The sequence below is a fragment of the Diadema antillarum genome, unplaced genomic scaffold (genome assembly GCF_040938485.1).
Source record: "Diadema antillarum isolate AM-2024a unplaced genomic scaffold, OU_Dant_1.0 seq00000233_RagTag, whole genome shotgun sequence".
Lineage (NCBI taxonomy): Eukaryota > Metazoa > Echinodermata > Echinoidea > Diadematoida > Diadematidae > Diadema > Diadema antillarum.
The window spans coordinates 890,565-908,116 of NW_027271282.1; the positions used below are offsets into that span (position 1 = coordinate 890,565).

At 37.1% G+C, this 17,552-nt stretch overlaps 1 protein-coding gene across 1 annotated transcript in view; it reads left to right on the forward strand.

The window, feature by feature from the left end:
* The first annotated feature begins 472 nt into the window (after window positions 1-472).
* Window positions 473-17,552, forward strand: part of LOC139729300 (sorting nexin-13-like) — a 40,001-nt gene continuing 22,921 nt past the window's right edge. Inside the window, exons 1-6 of the mRNA XM_071640228.1 lie at window positions 473-580; window positions 2,391-2,499; window positions 7,239-7,328; window positions 11,323-11,444; window positions 15,427-15,545; window positions 16,803-16,913. Of these exons, the coding sequence (XP_071496329.1) occupies window positions 7,251-7,328; window positions 11,323-11,444; window positions 15,427-15,545; window positions 16,803-16,913 (430 nt within the window). The 5' untranslated portion in view covers window positions 473-580; window positions 2,391-2,499; window positions 7,239-7,250. The remainder of the gene's footprint in view (window positions 581-2,390; window positions 2,500-7,238; window positions 7,329-11,322; window positions 11,445-15,426; window positions 15,546-16,802; window positions 16,914-17,552) is intronic.

The window sequence follows — 17,552 nt, forward strand, 5'->3', positions numbered from 1 at the left end:
TTGAAGTTCGAAGTTCATCATATCACAGCCGGCAACCAGGGATAGCCTGGGGGTAGTGTCGCTGCCCGGAAAGTAGTAGATACAGTACATGTAAGAGGTACGAGTCACGTGGTTACTTTTTTCCGCCATGTTTGTTTAATTAAGATCTGCAGTAGCGATCTTACATTTGTACCTTCATTTGCTAGAAGGAAACAAATTGAAGAAAATTCAAACCTCACACATTGTATATTGTGCATATATTTATTGTGTTAATGCACATAATTTATCGTGTGATTTACATTGTATGTATTCTTTTTGTCTGTTTATAATTGAGAAAGTACAGTAATTTATGCTTACACTGTGTATTATTTACGATGAAACTTGTTTTGAAAAATGTGTGTACATAAGATTGAATAGTTGTTAAATCTTTTGAAGGTATAGATGACTCTCTGTTTACACCATAGTGTCTTCTTGTGATTTCATTCCAGGGGGACCATGTGACTGTTGGCTGGGTGGGGCTGGCTGTGGGCCTTTTCCTGACGACATTCGGCCTCAGCTATCCCATCATCCTTCTTATTAGCTCTGTGGCTTTCTTAGCTGGGTGAGTACTTAGTATTTGAATGATTGTGAGCATACTTTACCTGTCCTGGGAGACTTCATTATGCAAAGTAGCATCACTGCACATGCTCAGGAAAAGTTGTTGCTTCATTCATCTGTTTATGTGCCATGTTCACGCCCCCTGCGCACTCTACAGCATTCCAAGTTCGCATATTTTGCTCAAATGCACAAACCCGCCCAAATTGATTGATAAATCACCAAATACAACGGTACATGTAGTTACATGCCTCTTATATATAATTTGCATTGTGTGATGATTAAATAGCAAGAGGTGTTCCCTACTGGATTTTCAAGTAAATTCAAAGTTTTTGTCACTGTTTCATGAGCAAAAGTTACATGCCTGGACAATACTGTAGCTACTGGTCATTTGAGAGAAAAAAGATTTGTCCTATCAGTCATAGCAAAGTTTGGCAGTTTCTTTCTCTACACATTTGCTCATTGCATGTCCTGCATAAGAAAAATCTGTAAAAAGATATGGATTTGAAGAATAGAATGTATTCCCAAAGCATGCCTAAATATTTTCTGTTGCAGTCTCAAATTAATGTGGCACGCAAGGGATTATACACAATGGCACATAAAATCATTTCACAAACACTATGAGTGCAAGAAGTCCTTGGAATTTGACTCAATCTAATTCAGTTATTAATTTTCACTTAATTAAGATATCAAAATGTAAATAAACAATTAGTACAGTACCAAAATGTCAGACTGCAAGTGCAAAATTTGAAGATTACAGATCTTATTGTATGAGGAGGTCACCAGGAAGCCAAAGTAGTTGTGTATTAAACAAACCATTGGAAGAATGATCACAGGTTGGGACTAGCTGTAAAGGAGGGAGAGGGGGGCGAGGAGCACAGACAAATGTGTTGGTGTATGGCTGTGTTTATGCTTCCCCTTTTCTAGCCATAATCAGCATTTGGAAATGGGATAATAGTACAAAATGTGGTTGCATCCTTGCTCATTTTGATGTAAACGCCGTTTCAAAACATAGTTTTAAAACATCATTTAAAAACACACAAGAAGATGCGTTTATGATCGGCAACTGCACATTGCATGGGGGAGCATTTAAACACAGAAGATTTCACATACTTTATACGCGTGTAAATGATGTAATTCCATCGCCTTTCCAGTTCATGTGAAAATGCGCGCACCAGGCCAGCCACCCTTTAGATTACTGCACTGTGCAATGTCCAATCTGCAGGGGGGTGTGCTTTTTAGCTCAAGCTCCCTGTTGGTACATTTGTATACTGTACGTACACAGACGCAGCGTATGCATAAAGAGCCCACTGATGGTGCAATCTGATTTTGTCAACAATTTGTTAATAAAATAAATACTCATATATTTCCTATCATTGTCTGCGGTCCATATGTGTGTATTACCAATAGAAAAATGGGTTAGTGTTAGATGATTGTACAACACTGTATACTTTTTTGTATGCATTTTTCCATAAAATGCAGCACATGCAAAAATTGTCAGTCCATGCACACTGTACCTTTCACACACACACACACACACACACACACACACACAATTAATTGATGTATGAAACTTGAAGTCCCAGGTGATTTATGGTCCTTACAATTTAGAATTGACCCCAGAACAATGTATAATTTATTATGACCAAAGAAGCATGTAAAGAGAATGCTGGTTACTGTATCTTGCTTGCAACTGAATGTTGATTTAACGTTGTTAAAAATCACAACTTTAACTTCATAAGTGTATGCGTATGTTCCTGAAATGCTAACTTGTACATATTATAACTGTGATTTTCTTTCATATCCTGTCCACGCAGGGGATTGTGGGTAGTGTATAAGGGCCCAGCCTCCGTAGACTCTACAGCCATCTTAGATGAAATCACAGCTACAACCCAGCTTCGGGAGGAAACTATTGGCATCCGACAGGTAAACTCAGATCTTGTATTCTTAAGAAAATCTGTAGCATGCTTGAAAAATTAACTTATACCAAAATTTTGCTTGTAGAAAAGGACCAGGAGAATTAGCTGAATTTTAGACTTTACTGTACTATAGAATGCCAAGCTTGATTCTGGAAAAGGAAAATCTGACTGTATATTTGGTCTGATTTATGTTTTGTGATATTCAGCTAGGCCAAAATGGCAAAATCCATGGACACTTCAAATGTGATCTAAGACAGTTTTCTGCCTTTTTGTTTATCATGTTGTTCTTCTTCATACAAAATGTAATCAACCAAATGAGTTTTATCTGAACTTTGTAAAGTGATTTTTTGCGGTTTTATTTGCCAATTTTTCCCTTACTGTCTATGAGTTATTACATCATAAATAAAGGAAATAATCATAAATTTGTTCATTAGTTAATAGATATGACATGTTTGTGTGTGTGTGTGTGTTTTTGTTTTTTCATTATCTACTCCTCAATTCCTAACCAATGTGAAACCATGTATATGCGATAACTTCTGGAATTCCAAATTCTCAGACCCAATGATCCCATTTCTGTTATATAAACACAAAATCTTGACTATTCATCCGGGATATTCATGATGTTGGCTTCTTGAAGTCTCAGGATGTACACATGATTATTGCTATTGCATGAGAGGCCTTCATGTTATGCTGTGGACACATAGATTCTCTTGGCCTCAGCAGCCCCTTCTCCTGCCCATCACAATACCACGATGGTAGACCATGAGATATCTAGACAAAAGGTGAAAAATGTGTCAGACCTTGATCAGAACATGAGAAACATGATGGACCCCATCAGAACCGACAGGCTGGGAAGGAATGTTCTGGTATCCCTGGTAGACTGCAGGCCTGTGATTCTCTGGACTCAGTAGCCCCTTCCCCCGCCATCACAATACCATGATAGACCATGAGGTACATTGTATCTTAGCATGACCCAGCTATTATACTTGAATACAGAGAAAAAGAATGGTCAAGATCCCACAGCGCACTGTGTCTTGATCAATTGGGATTGCCGTCACAAACCCAGCAAACATGCATTGAACATGAAGATGTCCAAATCTACAGGTTCAATCCAAGTCTAAGTGGATATGCAGGGTTCGAAATTGGCGATAGTCCGGTGGCCATTGGCCACCCGAAATCACGTCGGACTAGCTAAAAATCGTAAAATTCTGAAGTTACTGGTCCGTCTGGCTAGCCAAAATATCGCTTCAGTGTCAAAATTGATCCTAAGTAGTCCGCTTGGCTAGTTTAAAAAAAAGTTAAGTGCGACCCCTGATATGTTGTAAAGTTTAAACACAAACAAAGCAGAGAAAGTTTCATCAATTTAAGGAAAGAAAAGAAAAGAAAAATGTTTGAATCTCAAGGGTTTTAGACAGATGAGATGTGCACTGTAAGTGTTAGATGAATGATACCAAGCACCAGTTTTGATGGTGACAGAGATCCATGGAGACAGCACTAACCCACAACAAAGGGTGATCTATAGGAAGTCAAACAAAGTTGAACAATGGTTCCAGTTCAGCGGTGAAGTTTTGTAAATTTTTTTTTTTTTCTGATCTTTCATTCAGTGAGGCAGTAACTGCGTATTGTACTATATTAGGGAAATGAGTCATTTCAAGTCTGGTTTGGTTCATCTGACTGACAAAAAAAAAAGAAAGAAATACAGACTACACGGATTGGAATATATTTAATTTATATTTCGCGCCTTCCACAGTTACTGTGTAAATTATATCCATTGTTAATATGGCTGATCAATATTTGTGTTACTGTTGCCCACACAATGATACAATATGTATCTATAGAACTCAGTGGTTAGTGTTCATATGGATGTTGGACAGATTAGCTGCCAGTGATAATATTCAACAATAGTGTCTTCATTACTGTGGTTCCGTGTACAGCCATGAGATGGCAAGACAATTAATGTATTCATGCAACCTCTTTTCCAGTATACTCGGGTTTAAGTTTTGCAAAAGTAGAGCTTTTTTTGTGTTTTTGTTTTACATGTAATAATATTTCATAATGCAAATTATTGATTTAACTAGAACCATTAATTTCGGAATAATTTCAATGAATCAATGCAAACATTGTTTTACCCCATGAACCTAACCAGGCTTTGTTGCGGCAAAACAATGTAAGTCTCGATTTTGTAGTGGACTACATATATATGTCACGCAACGTCAGAACTGGGCATGGTTCTGCGTGTGACCAATCAGCTGACTGTTACTGCTTTAAATAGGTCTACATAAAACTTTTCAAAGGTATTGTCTGCACAAAAAGACAACTGCAGAGAAGTAGACTTTAGACTTTTAGAGGGTTGTTTATTTGTTTGTTTATTTGTTTGTTTGTTTGTTGTTTGTTTTTGCTACAATGTAGTGTGGTTGTCCTTTGAATAATTTGTCAAAAATTATTTGTGTATTCATAAATTATAAAAAAGACTTTTGGTCAGCTTGTTCTGGCCTGTGATCAAGAAAGAAAAGTCTCTGAATAGATTTCCATGTTCATAGTGTGTGTAAGTAAAGGTGAGAAAGAAAGGGAGTGTACATTATGTGCGTTTGTGCATATTTATAAAATGGGTTCAAGAATGTAGCCAATTGGAAGCGCTGAAATGAGTCACATGTGCGTGCATTAATTTCTTAGTAAATGCACGGCCGGGGCCTGACGTACGTCACAATGTTTACACTAGCAGTGCGCACTCAATCAGTTGTTACAAGTGCGTCACGCGCTACTATACGCGCTGTCAATCCTGTAAACAACTTCTAGTTCGGGCTGCCACAACAGCCGGCGGCCTTTCTTGTGCATAACACGTGGCGTACGTATACTCTTATACGTACGTACAGTACTTATGTGCGGGATTTCCGAGTGCGACGTGCGTAAATGTTTGGGACGAACATCTTCGGACATCTTGACTTTTGAGCGAGTGCTACATGTAGCTGACTGGTATTGACCCACAAAGGTACGTGAATAATGCTGTTAGTTTTCGACCCATTTTATAAAACAAATGATGCACAGGATTATTTCGTGGTGTTAGTGAAGGTGCGGCTCACTCTCGAGTATTGACAACGGTTGCAAACATGCACTCGGCTGCGCCTCGTGCATGTCGCACCATTGTCAATACTCTCGAGCACGCCGCACCTTCACTAACACACTCTATCCTGTGCATCATTTGTATAATATGCATGCATGTTGTTGTGTGTGTGTGTGTGTGTGTGTGTGTGTGGATACAATGTAATGTCCTCCTGTATCAGATTAATAAGGAAGTTTGGGGGAGTGGTCTTATCAAGAAAAAAAACAAAGTCTGCAACATAGCTGTGTCAGGTACTCTGGTACTTTGTAGGTGTACAGGGTAAACATGTGTTATCATCTAGCTAATATTTGTTTCCAAGATATGTCTTACAATTGTAGAACTCTCCTAACACTTCGATGTCATGTTAGCTCAGTTAATTTATTGTAAATAATGTGGGCTGATCATAATATTATGGCAGCATTAATCTGAGTTTTTTTTTTAAATCCCAATACTGTACAAGGTGTTTATTACAAAGTTTGAGAGTGATATTGAAAGGAGTTGCAATTACAGATTTCAAATACACCATGACATTGGTAAACCTTGATTCTGTGCTTTCGCATTTGAAAGAATTACATCGAATTCTCATCTCCTTGTGTGTCATGTGAAGAATTTGACAAAAACAGAATATTCAAATAACTTGCAAGATCCATCAGAGGGCTTTAAGTATTATATTAGAGAACAGGTATTTCTATTTATTAAGTGATACAACTCGTACATAATCTGTTCTTTTTAGAGTAGTGTGTGTCTTCAACAAAACTGTGATTTGTAGATTTGTGTATAAAAGAAAAAAATGATAATATTCAGTCTGCTTTGATCTTTGTCATACACTTTGTAATCCCAAATGTTCTTGGGTAAATTTTATAGGGCTCTGCAAATTGTATTTTGCCAAAGAGTTCTGGATTTTCATGATGAATGCAGGTTGTAGCCACATGGTAACAACCAATGTATGATGATATTGATAATCAAGCCTTTTGTTGTTGTGTGTTTTCAGCAAAGTAAACAGTTGTATTGATGTGCTTTGTGGTGTTATATACCTGCTACATTTAAGATGTTGCAGTGAACAAACACATACTGAAGAGTGAAACAGAGTGTTTACATGTGTTGATTGACATATCATTGTGCAATGATAAATGTGTTGATTATTGGTATAAACTCCACTGTTTTCCTATGTACAGTATAGCTTCAGATATCCTGTGTTCAGTGTTAACTCCACTTTGTTGTGCATACTCTGTACACTGTATTGGTATCCTGTGTTCTGTGTCAACTGTAAAACTAGAAAATTCTGTGTGCATGAAACTTTTGTTTGCAAGGAGCCAAGATTCACAATTTAAGTTAAATGCAAGCAAAAGTATTTGTCTTTAGATGCAATGCAATGAATGCCAGTGGCTATTCATGAAAGTTTCATGCCAAAAAAAAAAAAAAAAAAAAAAAAAACCCTCTGGCTCCAATTTACAAAAGTTTAATGCTTCAAATGTTTCTGGTTTAACAGTATACTCTACTGGTATCCTATGTTCAGTGAAACTTAGAATATTGTGTTCAGTGTCAACTCCACTTCGTCGTGCATACTCCGTACCGTGCATTAGTACATGTATCTTGTGTTCTGTGTATACTCCATTGATATCCTATGTTCTCCTTTGCCGGTGTAGGATGTGGAGAGGATGCAGGTAGAGCCAAGGACATACAAAATTGACAAGAGACTGACAGGAGCAAGCATCATTGATGACCAGCTGCAGGAGGTAAGCATCCACAGGGCTGGGATGAGTCTTGCTGCTCTTTTACCCCATTTATAAAGAATACACAGTCGGGCCCAGAAGCGCTCCTGAAGCACTTCGACTTTGTCTATGTCCCTCGACTTATGCCCCTCTGAGTCTGTTCATATGGAGATTCACAGCTCACTGAGACCACACTTGAAGTGGCTGAGATGGGCTTTGATTGTCATGGTGACAGGTGCGCAGGAACTTGTAACATACAAACTGTATGCACAGGATGCACCACATACTTCTTCCAGAGCACTCTAAACCTTAATGATCAGTTTAGAGGGCTTCGGGAGCACTTAGCCTATTGAAGGGGGCATAACTTTAGAGCACCCAAGGGCCAGGTTGTCTGTTCATACCTGGAGTTTAGATCGCTTCAGGAGTGCTCCTGAACCTAGCATCAAGAAAGGCATAACTTTAGAGCACTCCAAGGCCCAATTGCCTAATACAGAGTTAAAGGAAGTTAGGAGCACTCCTAGAGTGCTCTGAATGCACTGTGTAATTATTGGTAGCGAAAATGACATTCTTGACATCTTCTGAAATTTACAATTATAGAGTACCAAAGTGATGATGTCACACCCTAGTTATAGCATGGGTTGGAACCAGGTGCAAGCATTAGCAGCAATAGTGTTCACAGATCTTATTCAGGCCAGGTTAAGTTGTTTAGAACCTGATTCCATAGCGATGACTGGTTACCGTTACGACATCACACTTTGGTACCCTATGTGATTGCATTTTCCTCTGGAAAGATGTGGTCCTAGATATCTTTCCTTTTGATAAATTGATGTTATATTACTCTATTATGTTTGTCATTGTTATAATAAATTAGTGGAAATTGAGCAAAGAAAATGGGATTCCATTGAGATTCAAATCCAAGACCTCCGGATTGCTAGCCCAGTACTCTACCGACTGAGCTGTAGAAAGCCCTAATTCAGTGTTTGTCCCAGAAAATTTGATAATGCAGATTTAAAGTTTTTCTGTCCTTTGAAGAAGCCTACAGTAGGAGCAGAGGATGAGATTCAGGGGTCTCTTTTTCAACAACAGTAATACAACTTACTGTACAAGCTGAAATTTAGGGGCGATATTTCCAGAACAGACTATAAAAGTTATAACTTAAAATATGTGACAGTAGCTAGGTCAATCTGATGTATAAAAGTATTCAAGTTTCATAATTTGTTTCGTGACTGCTGCTATGTTGACGTATTTCAGTGTAAATTGTAGCAACCTGTTCTGATGCAACACAGCACAAAATAACAGTGCCTTCATCAGTAGCAAGACAGCCAAAATTGCCTGTTAATGCATTGTTTATTAAATAACAAACACTCATGGTTTATCGCAATAAAATTAAGCTTCAACCAACCTTCAGATTTGATTAGCTAGCTTTCGTCCACGACTGTAGACTTTCTAAAGCAGAATGATTCCTTCACACCTTCACTACCTGTTTGATGAAACTTTGGGATTACTGGAGCATAGATAGGTGACAATGTGTATCCAGAGTCCCTATTCAAAGTAGGATTAGTCTTCAACAGTTGACAGGATTAAATGAAGGCTAGACAGCCAATTATGAAGGTTGGTAGGAGAGCTCGGTAAAAGCCCAATTTGATTGTGATCTTTCCCTAACCGATGACAGTTTTCTTTATCACTCAAGATTTATTCTTCATGAATCATACGTCACTTCTTTCACCTGTTGTATGCATGGATCCTCTTGTTTGTGTTTGAGTGTGTTTTGATTGACACCCTGAATAGAGAGCTGGAAGGATTGTGCATAGTACATGTTACATACAGTCCAAAATTTGAACACCAAGTGTTCATCTTGTCGAGTGAATTCCATTTGCTCATTCAAAATACATACCATACTGTATGAATTGGCTGCATTTTTGCTGAACATTTTTTGGTTTTGTTTTTGTCTCCAATATATGGCTTGTGAGGATCTAGTATAGTAGCTGATTGTTTTGATTGTCATAGAGCAGCTGTCATTTCAAGTCCAACCAATTTTCATTCTTTCTCTCTGATTGTCCATTTTTATTTAAATGATATACTGCAATTTCATCAAATTTGGATCTCAAGCCTCTTGTGTGCAAGCATTTATTTTGTTTTTGTGACATTTTATTTTTCCTTCTTTTTTTTTTTTTTTTTGTAGTAGAGATGACTGCTCATAAAACCAAAGTTGATTGTTTGGTAAATTTTTAATATCCAGTATGAATTATGACATTCAGGAGAGTTACATACATGTTTTGCTACCCAAGTACGTCGGGAAATAACAGATATGTCCCTTTAATATTCTCCACTACTTGCAGTGCAGTCCAAATTTCCTTTTGAATGGCTCATCAGGCATGACTCTGAAAAGTGCGTGAACTGAATACCAATCCGTAATGTATCGGATGGAATGAATACTGATTTGAGGTTAAGAGAGGAATAGGAACCATGCATACAAATGTAGTATAATGGCATGTACTCAGTGCACTGAGTGCTTGTAGGATGATTCATTTAGTATTGATCATTTATGTCTACAAAACTCCAGATTTTACATGCATATTTCTTGTCAGCTCTGTGTAGTTAATAATGGCATGTTTACCAGTGCACACTTGTTCTTTCAGTTTGGTATGTAAGCAGCGGCTGCATCTCCAAACTTTGAATTGAAATTTCTGTTGAGTGTAACTCAAGTCATTTCTTGCTTCGTTAAATGCAGACTAGATTTGTTACATTGTTTAGTTTGGTATCGTAGTAGGATATGACTGACTTTTTAATCTTTTTGGCTCGCATGCAAACTATTTGGATGATTAATTCACATAGATTTGTTCCTCTTTCCAACACACAGAATTTTTTCTTTTTTGTGTTGTTACTCTTCTCCAGCCTTTTTTTTTTTTCTTTTTTTGGGGGGTTCTGTAGAAATGCTATCATTTCTGTGTATTGCTAAGATTCAGTGGATATGTCTGTTTTCCTCATTCTCCTTCTGCCCCGTGCCTGTCATCTCTTGTTAGTCATGTTTTGCATTTCATGCCATGCTTCCCTAGTCTCTCTGCCTTTCTCGTTAAGATTCCATAATGAATGGTATTCAGTTCTGGCATTCATAGCTGTCATCTAGTTGATATCTTTTCTCATGCTATCTCTGTTTCATGCATGTCTCTACTTCACTGAGGGAGGATTTGTATCATGTATCATATTATTTATCCTCTGTCTTTGTATATGTTTCTGTTTCTGTTTCTGTTTAACTAAAGATCTATAAATGGCTTTGTATTTCACTTTCACTCCCTCTCTTGCTTTCTCTTGCCTGAGTAGAAATTAATTTAAAAGCTTGAATTAAGAAAACATTGCAGGCTGCAGCCACAGGATTTATCTGATTTACTTACTTGCAGCTGAATCCTCCGTGTGGTGCAACTTTTTTTCTCTCTCTCTCTCTTGATCCTCTGTGCATCTTCTCATCAGTTTATGCAGTTACCATAATTATGTTAAGAGACTTGATATGTATGCACAAAAGCACAAGCCAAGGATATGTTGTGTGTGAGTGTAGGATGTCTGTAAAGCTCTCGCTCTGAATGCAAAGTGGATGTGCGCTGTGTACTCTACTCTTAAGAGTCTCTTGATGTACTGTATGTATGAGAAGATCTCTTCTCTTCAGTCTTAGGCAAGTGTATGTGCAGTGTGTGTTGTTGTTTTTTTCTTTGATGTGTCTGTGTGTTGTTGTTGTTGGGGTTTTTTTTCTACGTCAGTGTATTCATTACCAACTTAATATGATATGTCTTTATGGTAAACAACCATATATTTCCCAGTCTGTGATTGGTTTCCTGGACATCAGTGATTTATGCCTGTGTCATCTGCTCTAGTTTATGTGTAATTACATTAGTTGCAGACTGCAGCTTGCCATGACTGTACTGGATTCTGGGAAGCCTTTGTGTGTGGATCTACTGCACACTCTGTATTGTACACCATCCACACTTCAGTCTCTGAATACAGTAGCTCCTTCTCTCCCTCACAGGTTGTTGTGCTGCTGCTGCGTGATTACGTCCATCCCTGGTACCACAAGCTTAGCAATGATGAGGAGTTTCTGCATCACCTCAAACAAGTCATCCAGAATGTCATCATCACCGTGGCAACCAAGTGAGCATCTTACTTGAGTGGAAACTGGAATGTAGAGATAACATCATTATTCAATTCAATTCAAATTTATTTCATATTCTGGTCTCTTAACAAAATAAATGACATCACAAAGTACAACAACAATTATAAACAAGGGCAATGACAAACAAACGATTGAATGCAACTCACTAAATGCAATGGATGTGGGGGACTAGCAAAGATCCTTGACCTGTCAAGGTTAGTCCCCTGTAAAACTGCATTTATGTAAACATAAAAAATTACATAAATTTACAAAATACTACTTAACAGATTTCAAGCATGAAATTACATAAATATGAAATACTACCTCTCAGACCTTCAGCATATGATTACAAGTGTATCTATACATTGCAGACTTATTTACTTATATAAAACAGACTAGTGTACTGTATAAGCTGTTACATATTTTCATGAATTTCACGAATCACTGTTGGACCGGGAATTCAACAACACACAAAAATATCCCCATGCACTAGGGTAATTGTGCACTCACAGTAGCCGCGGTGTCTGTTCTCGAAAACAACATCTTGCGAAAATGTTCATGACCTCCTCATTCGGGAAAATATCTGTATGCGGAAATAATAGCTTATACAGTATTAATTACTTATCTAACTAAAATTATTTTAAATTTCATCTAAAAATGTTCATATGTAGATTTACTTTGTTTCAACATTACAGGTAATATACTCCAAGTTTTGGTCCTGTGAATAGTATTGAAGTTTTTAGACAAACTATGTTTAAATAATGGTATACAAATCATTTCAGGACAGGATTTTATAACTAATGATATCCTTATTGCATTTATCGTGTCTTTCTCCTGGCACAATAATGTGAACTATGATCATGTATTTGGCATCATAACAATCATATAGAGGATGCATCATTCAGACTAAGAAATAAATGATGGAGTATAGTGTATATTATTATATAAAGTTGAGTTTTCCATGCAAATATCCATGTGTAACACTTCATTGTAAAATCAATTCATGCTTTTTTATCCCATTGTTAAACAGGAAATTTTATATTTTACTGCTATGGGATATTCATTGAATTATGTTATTCTATTCATTGCTTGGGAACCTTTTTTTTCTGCTGAACTGAGTTCACAAAAATTAAATCTACAATAGTGGCTGTATTGATATCAATATACTAATAGTTAACCAGCTTGGTTCGACAGCTGAACTCAAAAGCATTGAAAAAGTGCCAAAAGAAACATCATCTTAAGTGATGGTACTTGTGTCATCATATGTCCATAGTAAAAAAAATTATAATAATAATAATGATAGATAAATAAATTAATTAATTTAAAAAAAAAGAATGATGTAATGCAGTCCACTTTATTATACTTTTCCCATGTTCTACACATGATATCCTAAATTTATTGTTTTTCATCGTGAATAGTGATGTTCCATTATAACAGCCATACAAATATACTGCAAAGAGATGTTATCATACAGTGTAGATTATGTATTACAAAGTTGAAGGTTTATTCTTTTTCCCCCTTTGTAAACAGCAGGCAACAGATGAGAAGTAGGAAATATATGATTCCCAAGCCATTCATTAAGACAAGGTCAGGCCAAATTAAAGTCATTATCTGATTTTTAAAGTACAATACCTAGTGACAGTGTGATTCTGGCTTCACACTGCAGGAAAACTCAATAATGTGTTTTGGGATACAAAGTTCACACAGAGTTCAAACTATGGTAGTGTCCTATTGTGAATTCAGTGTGTGAGTTGTGAGAAAGTGTTAGATGATGAAGTGTACAGTGTTAGAGACCTGTAATATAGTGTCATTGAGTTGTCCTGTACAGAGCTGAGTCAACAGGTGCTTTGAATATGGCAAAGGTGTGATGGTATCATTCAAAAGTGATTAGCATGTCAGATATTTAGGAATGATGGTTTAATCAGTAATCTTGATAGCTTAATTGCAAAAATGGCAGCGTATTCATGGAATAATGTTTAGCTGTACAGTACACGTGATGTAGCTGACATGAATAACAGATTCAAAAGTGTGCTCCATCAACTTTTGTTATTTTCTTTTAATCTCAGCACCTATTTTTACAATACCAGGAAAAAGAACTATTGTTGTTTTCTCTTCACTTGTAGGGCTTTGTATGGAGCACAGTTGACTTAATGGGGAAGAAGTCAGCTATTTTAAAAACTTAGGTATCCCTTTACATGAATATTATTTAGATCAATAGCCATCATCGTACCATTTTTTTTCTCTTTCTTTTTCACTCCCAATTTTAGCCTGTACATATTTAAATGTATATTTATATTCAGTTTTGACAAACTACTGAGATAGCATTTGAATCATTTCTCATACTAGATTTCCCACTGTATGAGAAACTTATTGAAATATCTCAGTAGCCTACACATATATACATGAGGCACATGAATCATTGTATTGTTGAATACGACGCAGTGTTCTCTCCATTATGTATCGCTTTCTATTCAATATGAAAGCATGTTCACTATAAAAGGAAGTTTGGCAAGTTGTAATTCCAGTTCATATATAAAGACGAAGTAAAACCATTTCAACAGTCTCACCGGACGCACATTCTGCCTTTAGAAGGTGCTCTTGCAGCATAGCTGTACCTACTAAAGTAACTTCCCCCGTAGTCCTGTTCACACACTGCACAGTAACAAAAGCTGCTACTATCTTCTGACAATGGTTTCAATACCCATGCATCACATTGATCATGTAGTGGTGAACACCTGGGTGTAAGCCTATCTACCATGCCCTTCACTCCCTTACATTTTATTCTTACTCTGGCACTCCTTCAGATTCCTTGGATGAAATCTCGATACTTTTTATCAAACAATCACTCAGCTATCAATTCTGAATGGAGCTGACGTTGGCGAATGAGTTTCTGAGCATTAGCCTTGCAAGGCTATTTAAGAGTTCAAATAAGTTAATTAGCAATGTACCATTTTATGCACACGATATTGTTTGCCATGTGTTGGCTGTGTTGACTTCCTGTTCCGATCATGTGATGATGTCATGTGATTTCAGTATATACTGACTCTAGCTCTTTCAATGGCAGGTAATCAATGTATGTGGTTGTTATTTGTGATATCTACATTTGTTACTCTCTAAATGCACCTGGATGAGACAGAACATTTTCAGTAAACAAAATGTAATCAGACATTGATACAGAAAATCAAATGAGGGAAAGAAGGGGAACTGAATGTGGTTCTAAAAGGGTAATGATACAATTTTCCATGCAGTGTTGATTATTTGGATTAATAGGTAAATGATCTTACTGTATCAGGTATGATAAAAACTTACCAGATATCACATAGGCCTCAGATACCAACACAGATATGGGTATTAAAGTAGCATGTTGGACTCTGTGAAGATTATGAACTTAGAAGCTTGATTTTCAAAGCTTTGGTCATGACGATGCTCCTTGCTGAGTTACCCTTGAAGGCATTGTGGACATGGTCATTAAAAATAGTCTGGCTATCGCTAAATGTCATGTGTAGCAGGTTGTATAAATAGGGAGGTGCTTGCCTTCAAGGGCAGTTTGATCTTGTTTGTGACGCATCTGTCCTGTGTCAGACTTAAAGTTATGTGCAAATACATCCTGACAACAGTCGGATGCCCATGATGAAAGACGGCTCAAATGCCAAGTTTTTCATCACTCAAACTTAGTAGATGACTTGTAGAGATACGACTCAACTGTACCCCTACTATTGCCGTAGTCTTTGCTTTCCAGACTTGGACTTTGTTGCAAATGTCCACAGATCTATGCAGCAATTCTTATCCTGTGTAGCTCTTTTATATTGAATACCACGTGTTAGACAGACTGGCATTTTTTGCGTATTCGCTGACTGTTCTACCAGAAGTATCACCAGTCCCAAATTCTAGTTAGCCATGTCCTAGCAAACATGCATTTGAATTGATTCCCTTTAAGGTCATGTTCTAAACCCAGAAGTGTTTGTGTCTACACTGCCCCAGGTCCAAGGATGTAGGTTGGCTAGACTACTTCACAAGGAAGCTGGTGGACGATGTAGCATCCCACGTCAGACTGTTTAGAAAGGCTCAGGACAAACTGAAGGTCATCATCAATGCTGAAGGTAAGCTGCTCAGGGACTCCTAAAGATTAGGGGTAGGGTGTAGGGACTGTAAGGAAGGGAGGGGAGGGGCAGCTTTACTTAGCCATAACTCCAACATAGACTATTTGACTTCCATTTCTTTGCCTTGTGTTATTTCCTTCTTTGTTTATTGCCATTTTTGTCTATGTCATTACAATGTACATTTTATGTATTTGAATGAATGGCATGTACAATTTAACCCGTCTTTAATGGGTTAACCCTAATCAGGCTGGGCTTTTTTGGCTATGCTATATCGGGGGGATTCCGATCTCGCCTATGGAACGCGTGATCAAAATCAGCACACGCGACGCCCGCAACGTATACTATCAAAATGTATGGTTGCTTTCTCCGAAAAATTTTTCTTATATTTTATAGTAATTAATTATTGTAATTTATGCATAAAATCAGTTTTGGGCTCTAAATCACTTATTAATGCTCTAATTAAGCTAATTTCTTTTTTGAAATGTTTCTTGTATCATTCTCCTGAGACATAGGATAAAAAAAAATCTGTATCGAAATTAATTTCTCATGTATTTGATTGTTTTTTATTTCTTATGTATTTCTCTGTTTTTCGACCTTTTGTTTTTGTTTGTTTTTTGGCCAAAATTTGTCACAGACATTTTTCGAAGCTTTATTATGCTACAATAAATTAATTTCGTCCATTCTAAGTCAAGATATGAATTTTTATGTGAATTAATTGAAAAAACACAATTTGCATTGGATTTGTACACAAAATCACGTTTTGGAGTAATTTTGGGGTTTACAAATTTTTTTCGAACGGGCGTCGCGTCAAAACGGTACGCGCAGGCGTAACAATTTTGGTCTCAAAAGTTGCGCGATACTTGAAAGAAAAAAGTCATGAAACATCGCGGCGGGAGCTTATCGCGCTGCGAAGATATTGCGCGAAACGTCGAGGGGGGGGATTCCGCCCCCCCAGCCTGATGAGGGTTAAAGTATGATTAGATACAGATTAACCAGAATGATTTTGAATAATTCATGACATGGTGTATCAGCATGGTTTGGGGATATAGTTGATTCAAACAAAAATGAGAGTGAGAAAGTCAAACCCATATGTTCACTTTCACAGCAGTAATGTGTAGATTGCCCAAAGTCTTAGCTACATTTTTTTACTGACCTGAATTTTGCATTTAAAGTTTTCAAATCTTATTGCTTTATCTAGTAAGTGTTACGTGGACTTGGTTTTGCTTAATATGTCAGCTCTGCAAATACTTTCAACAGACAATGTAGAGCCTCCACCAGACCTGGAGTCCATTTTCTTTGACCTAGAGATTGAAATGGAGAATGGTCTTTGCAGAGACCTCATCTGTACTTCAGCAGAGAAGGAAGCAGGTATGGACTCCAGCCAAACATCCTGTCTGCTACAACAGTGAAGAAACCCATATCATCACTGGGGTGACAAGACCTTGTATCTCAAATTCTGATCAAAATGACTTTTTTTTTTGGATTAATGGTCAGATAATCAGATAAATTAAGTATTATCTGAATCCTAGCTGTCTTACCCAAAACTGAAGCCACCACAGCATACCAAAGGAAAGGCTATCCCATTTGATATCTAGGGCTTTGGCTGTCATGTTTTTTTTTGCTCTCCAGAAGATTTGACATTTTGTAGATACGAGGTCTTCAGAGACAGTATGCACATTCACATAGAAACACAAACATTTCTTATGGAAGGACAACATTTAAAACACAAAAAGAAGAAGTGAAAGAAGTGATTCTTAGCAACTGCAGCTTGGAGGTAAATAAGTTAGTTATAATGTGACATGACTCTTCAATATTTGCTTGTACAAAAACTGATTTTTGTAACAATTGATAATGTCCAAAATCCACTGAACCCGACAGGAATAATGTTTCCTTTATAATTATTCCTTCCTTCTCCAGCTCTGTAGCAAAGTTTCACTGGGAATCACACTCTTAATTGAGTTCATAGCCTTTGTGAATGTCATTGATATTCATTGTCAGACCATTAAC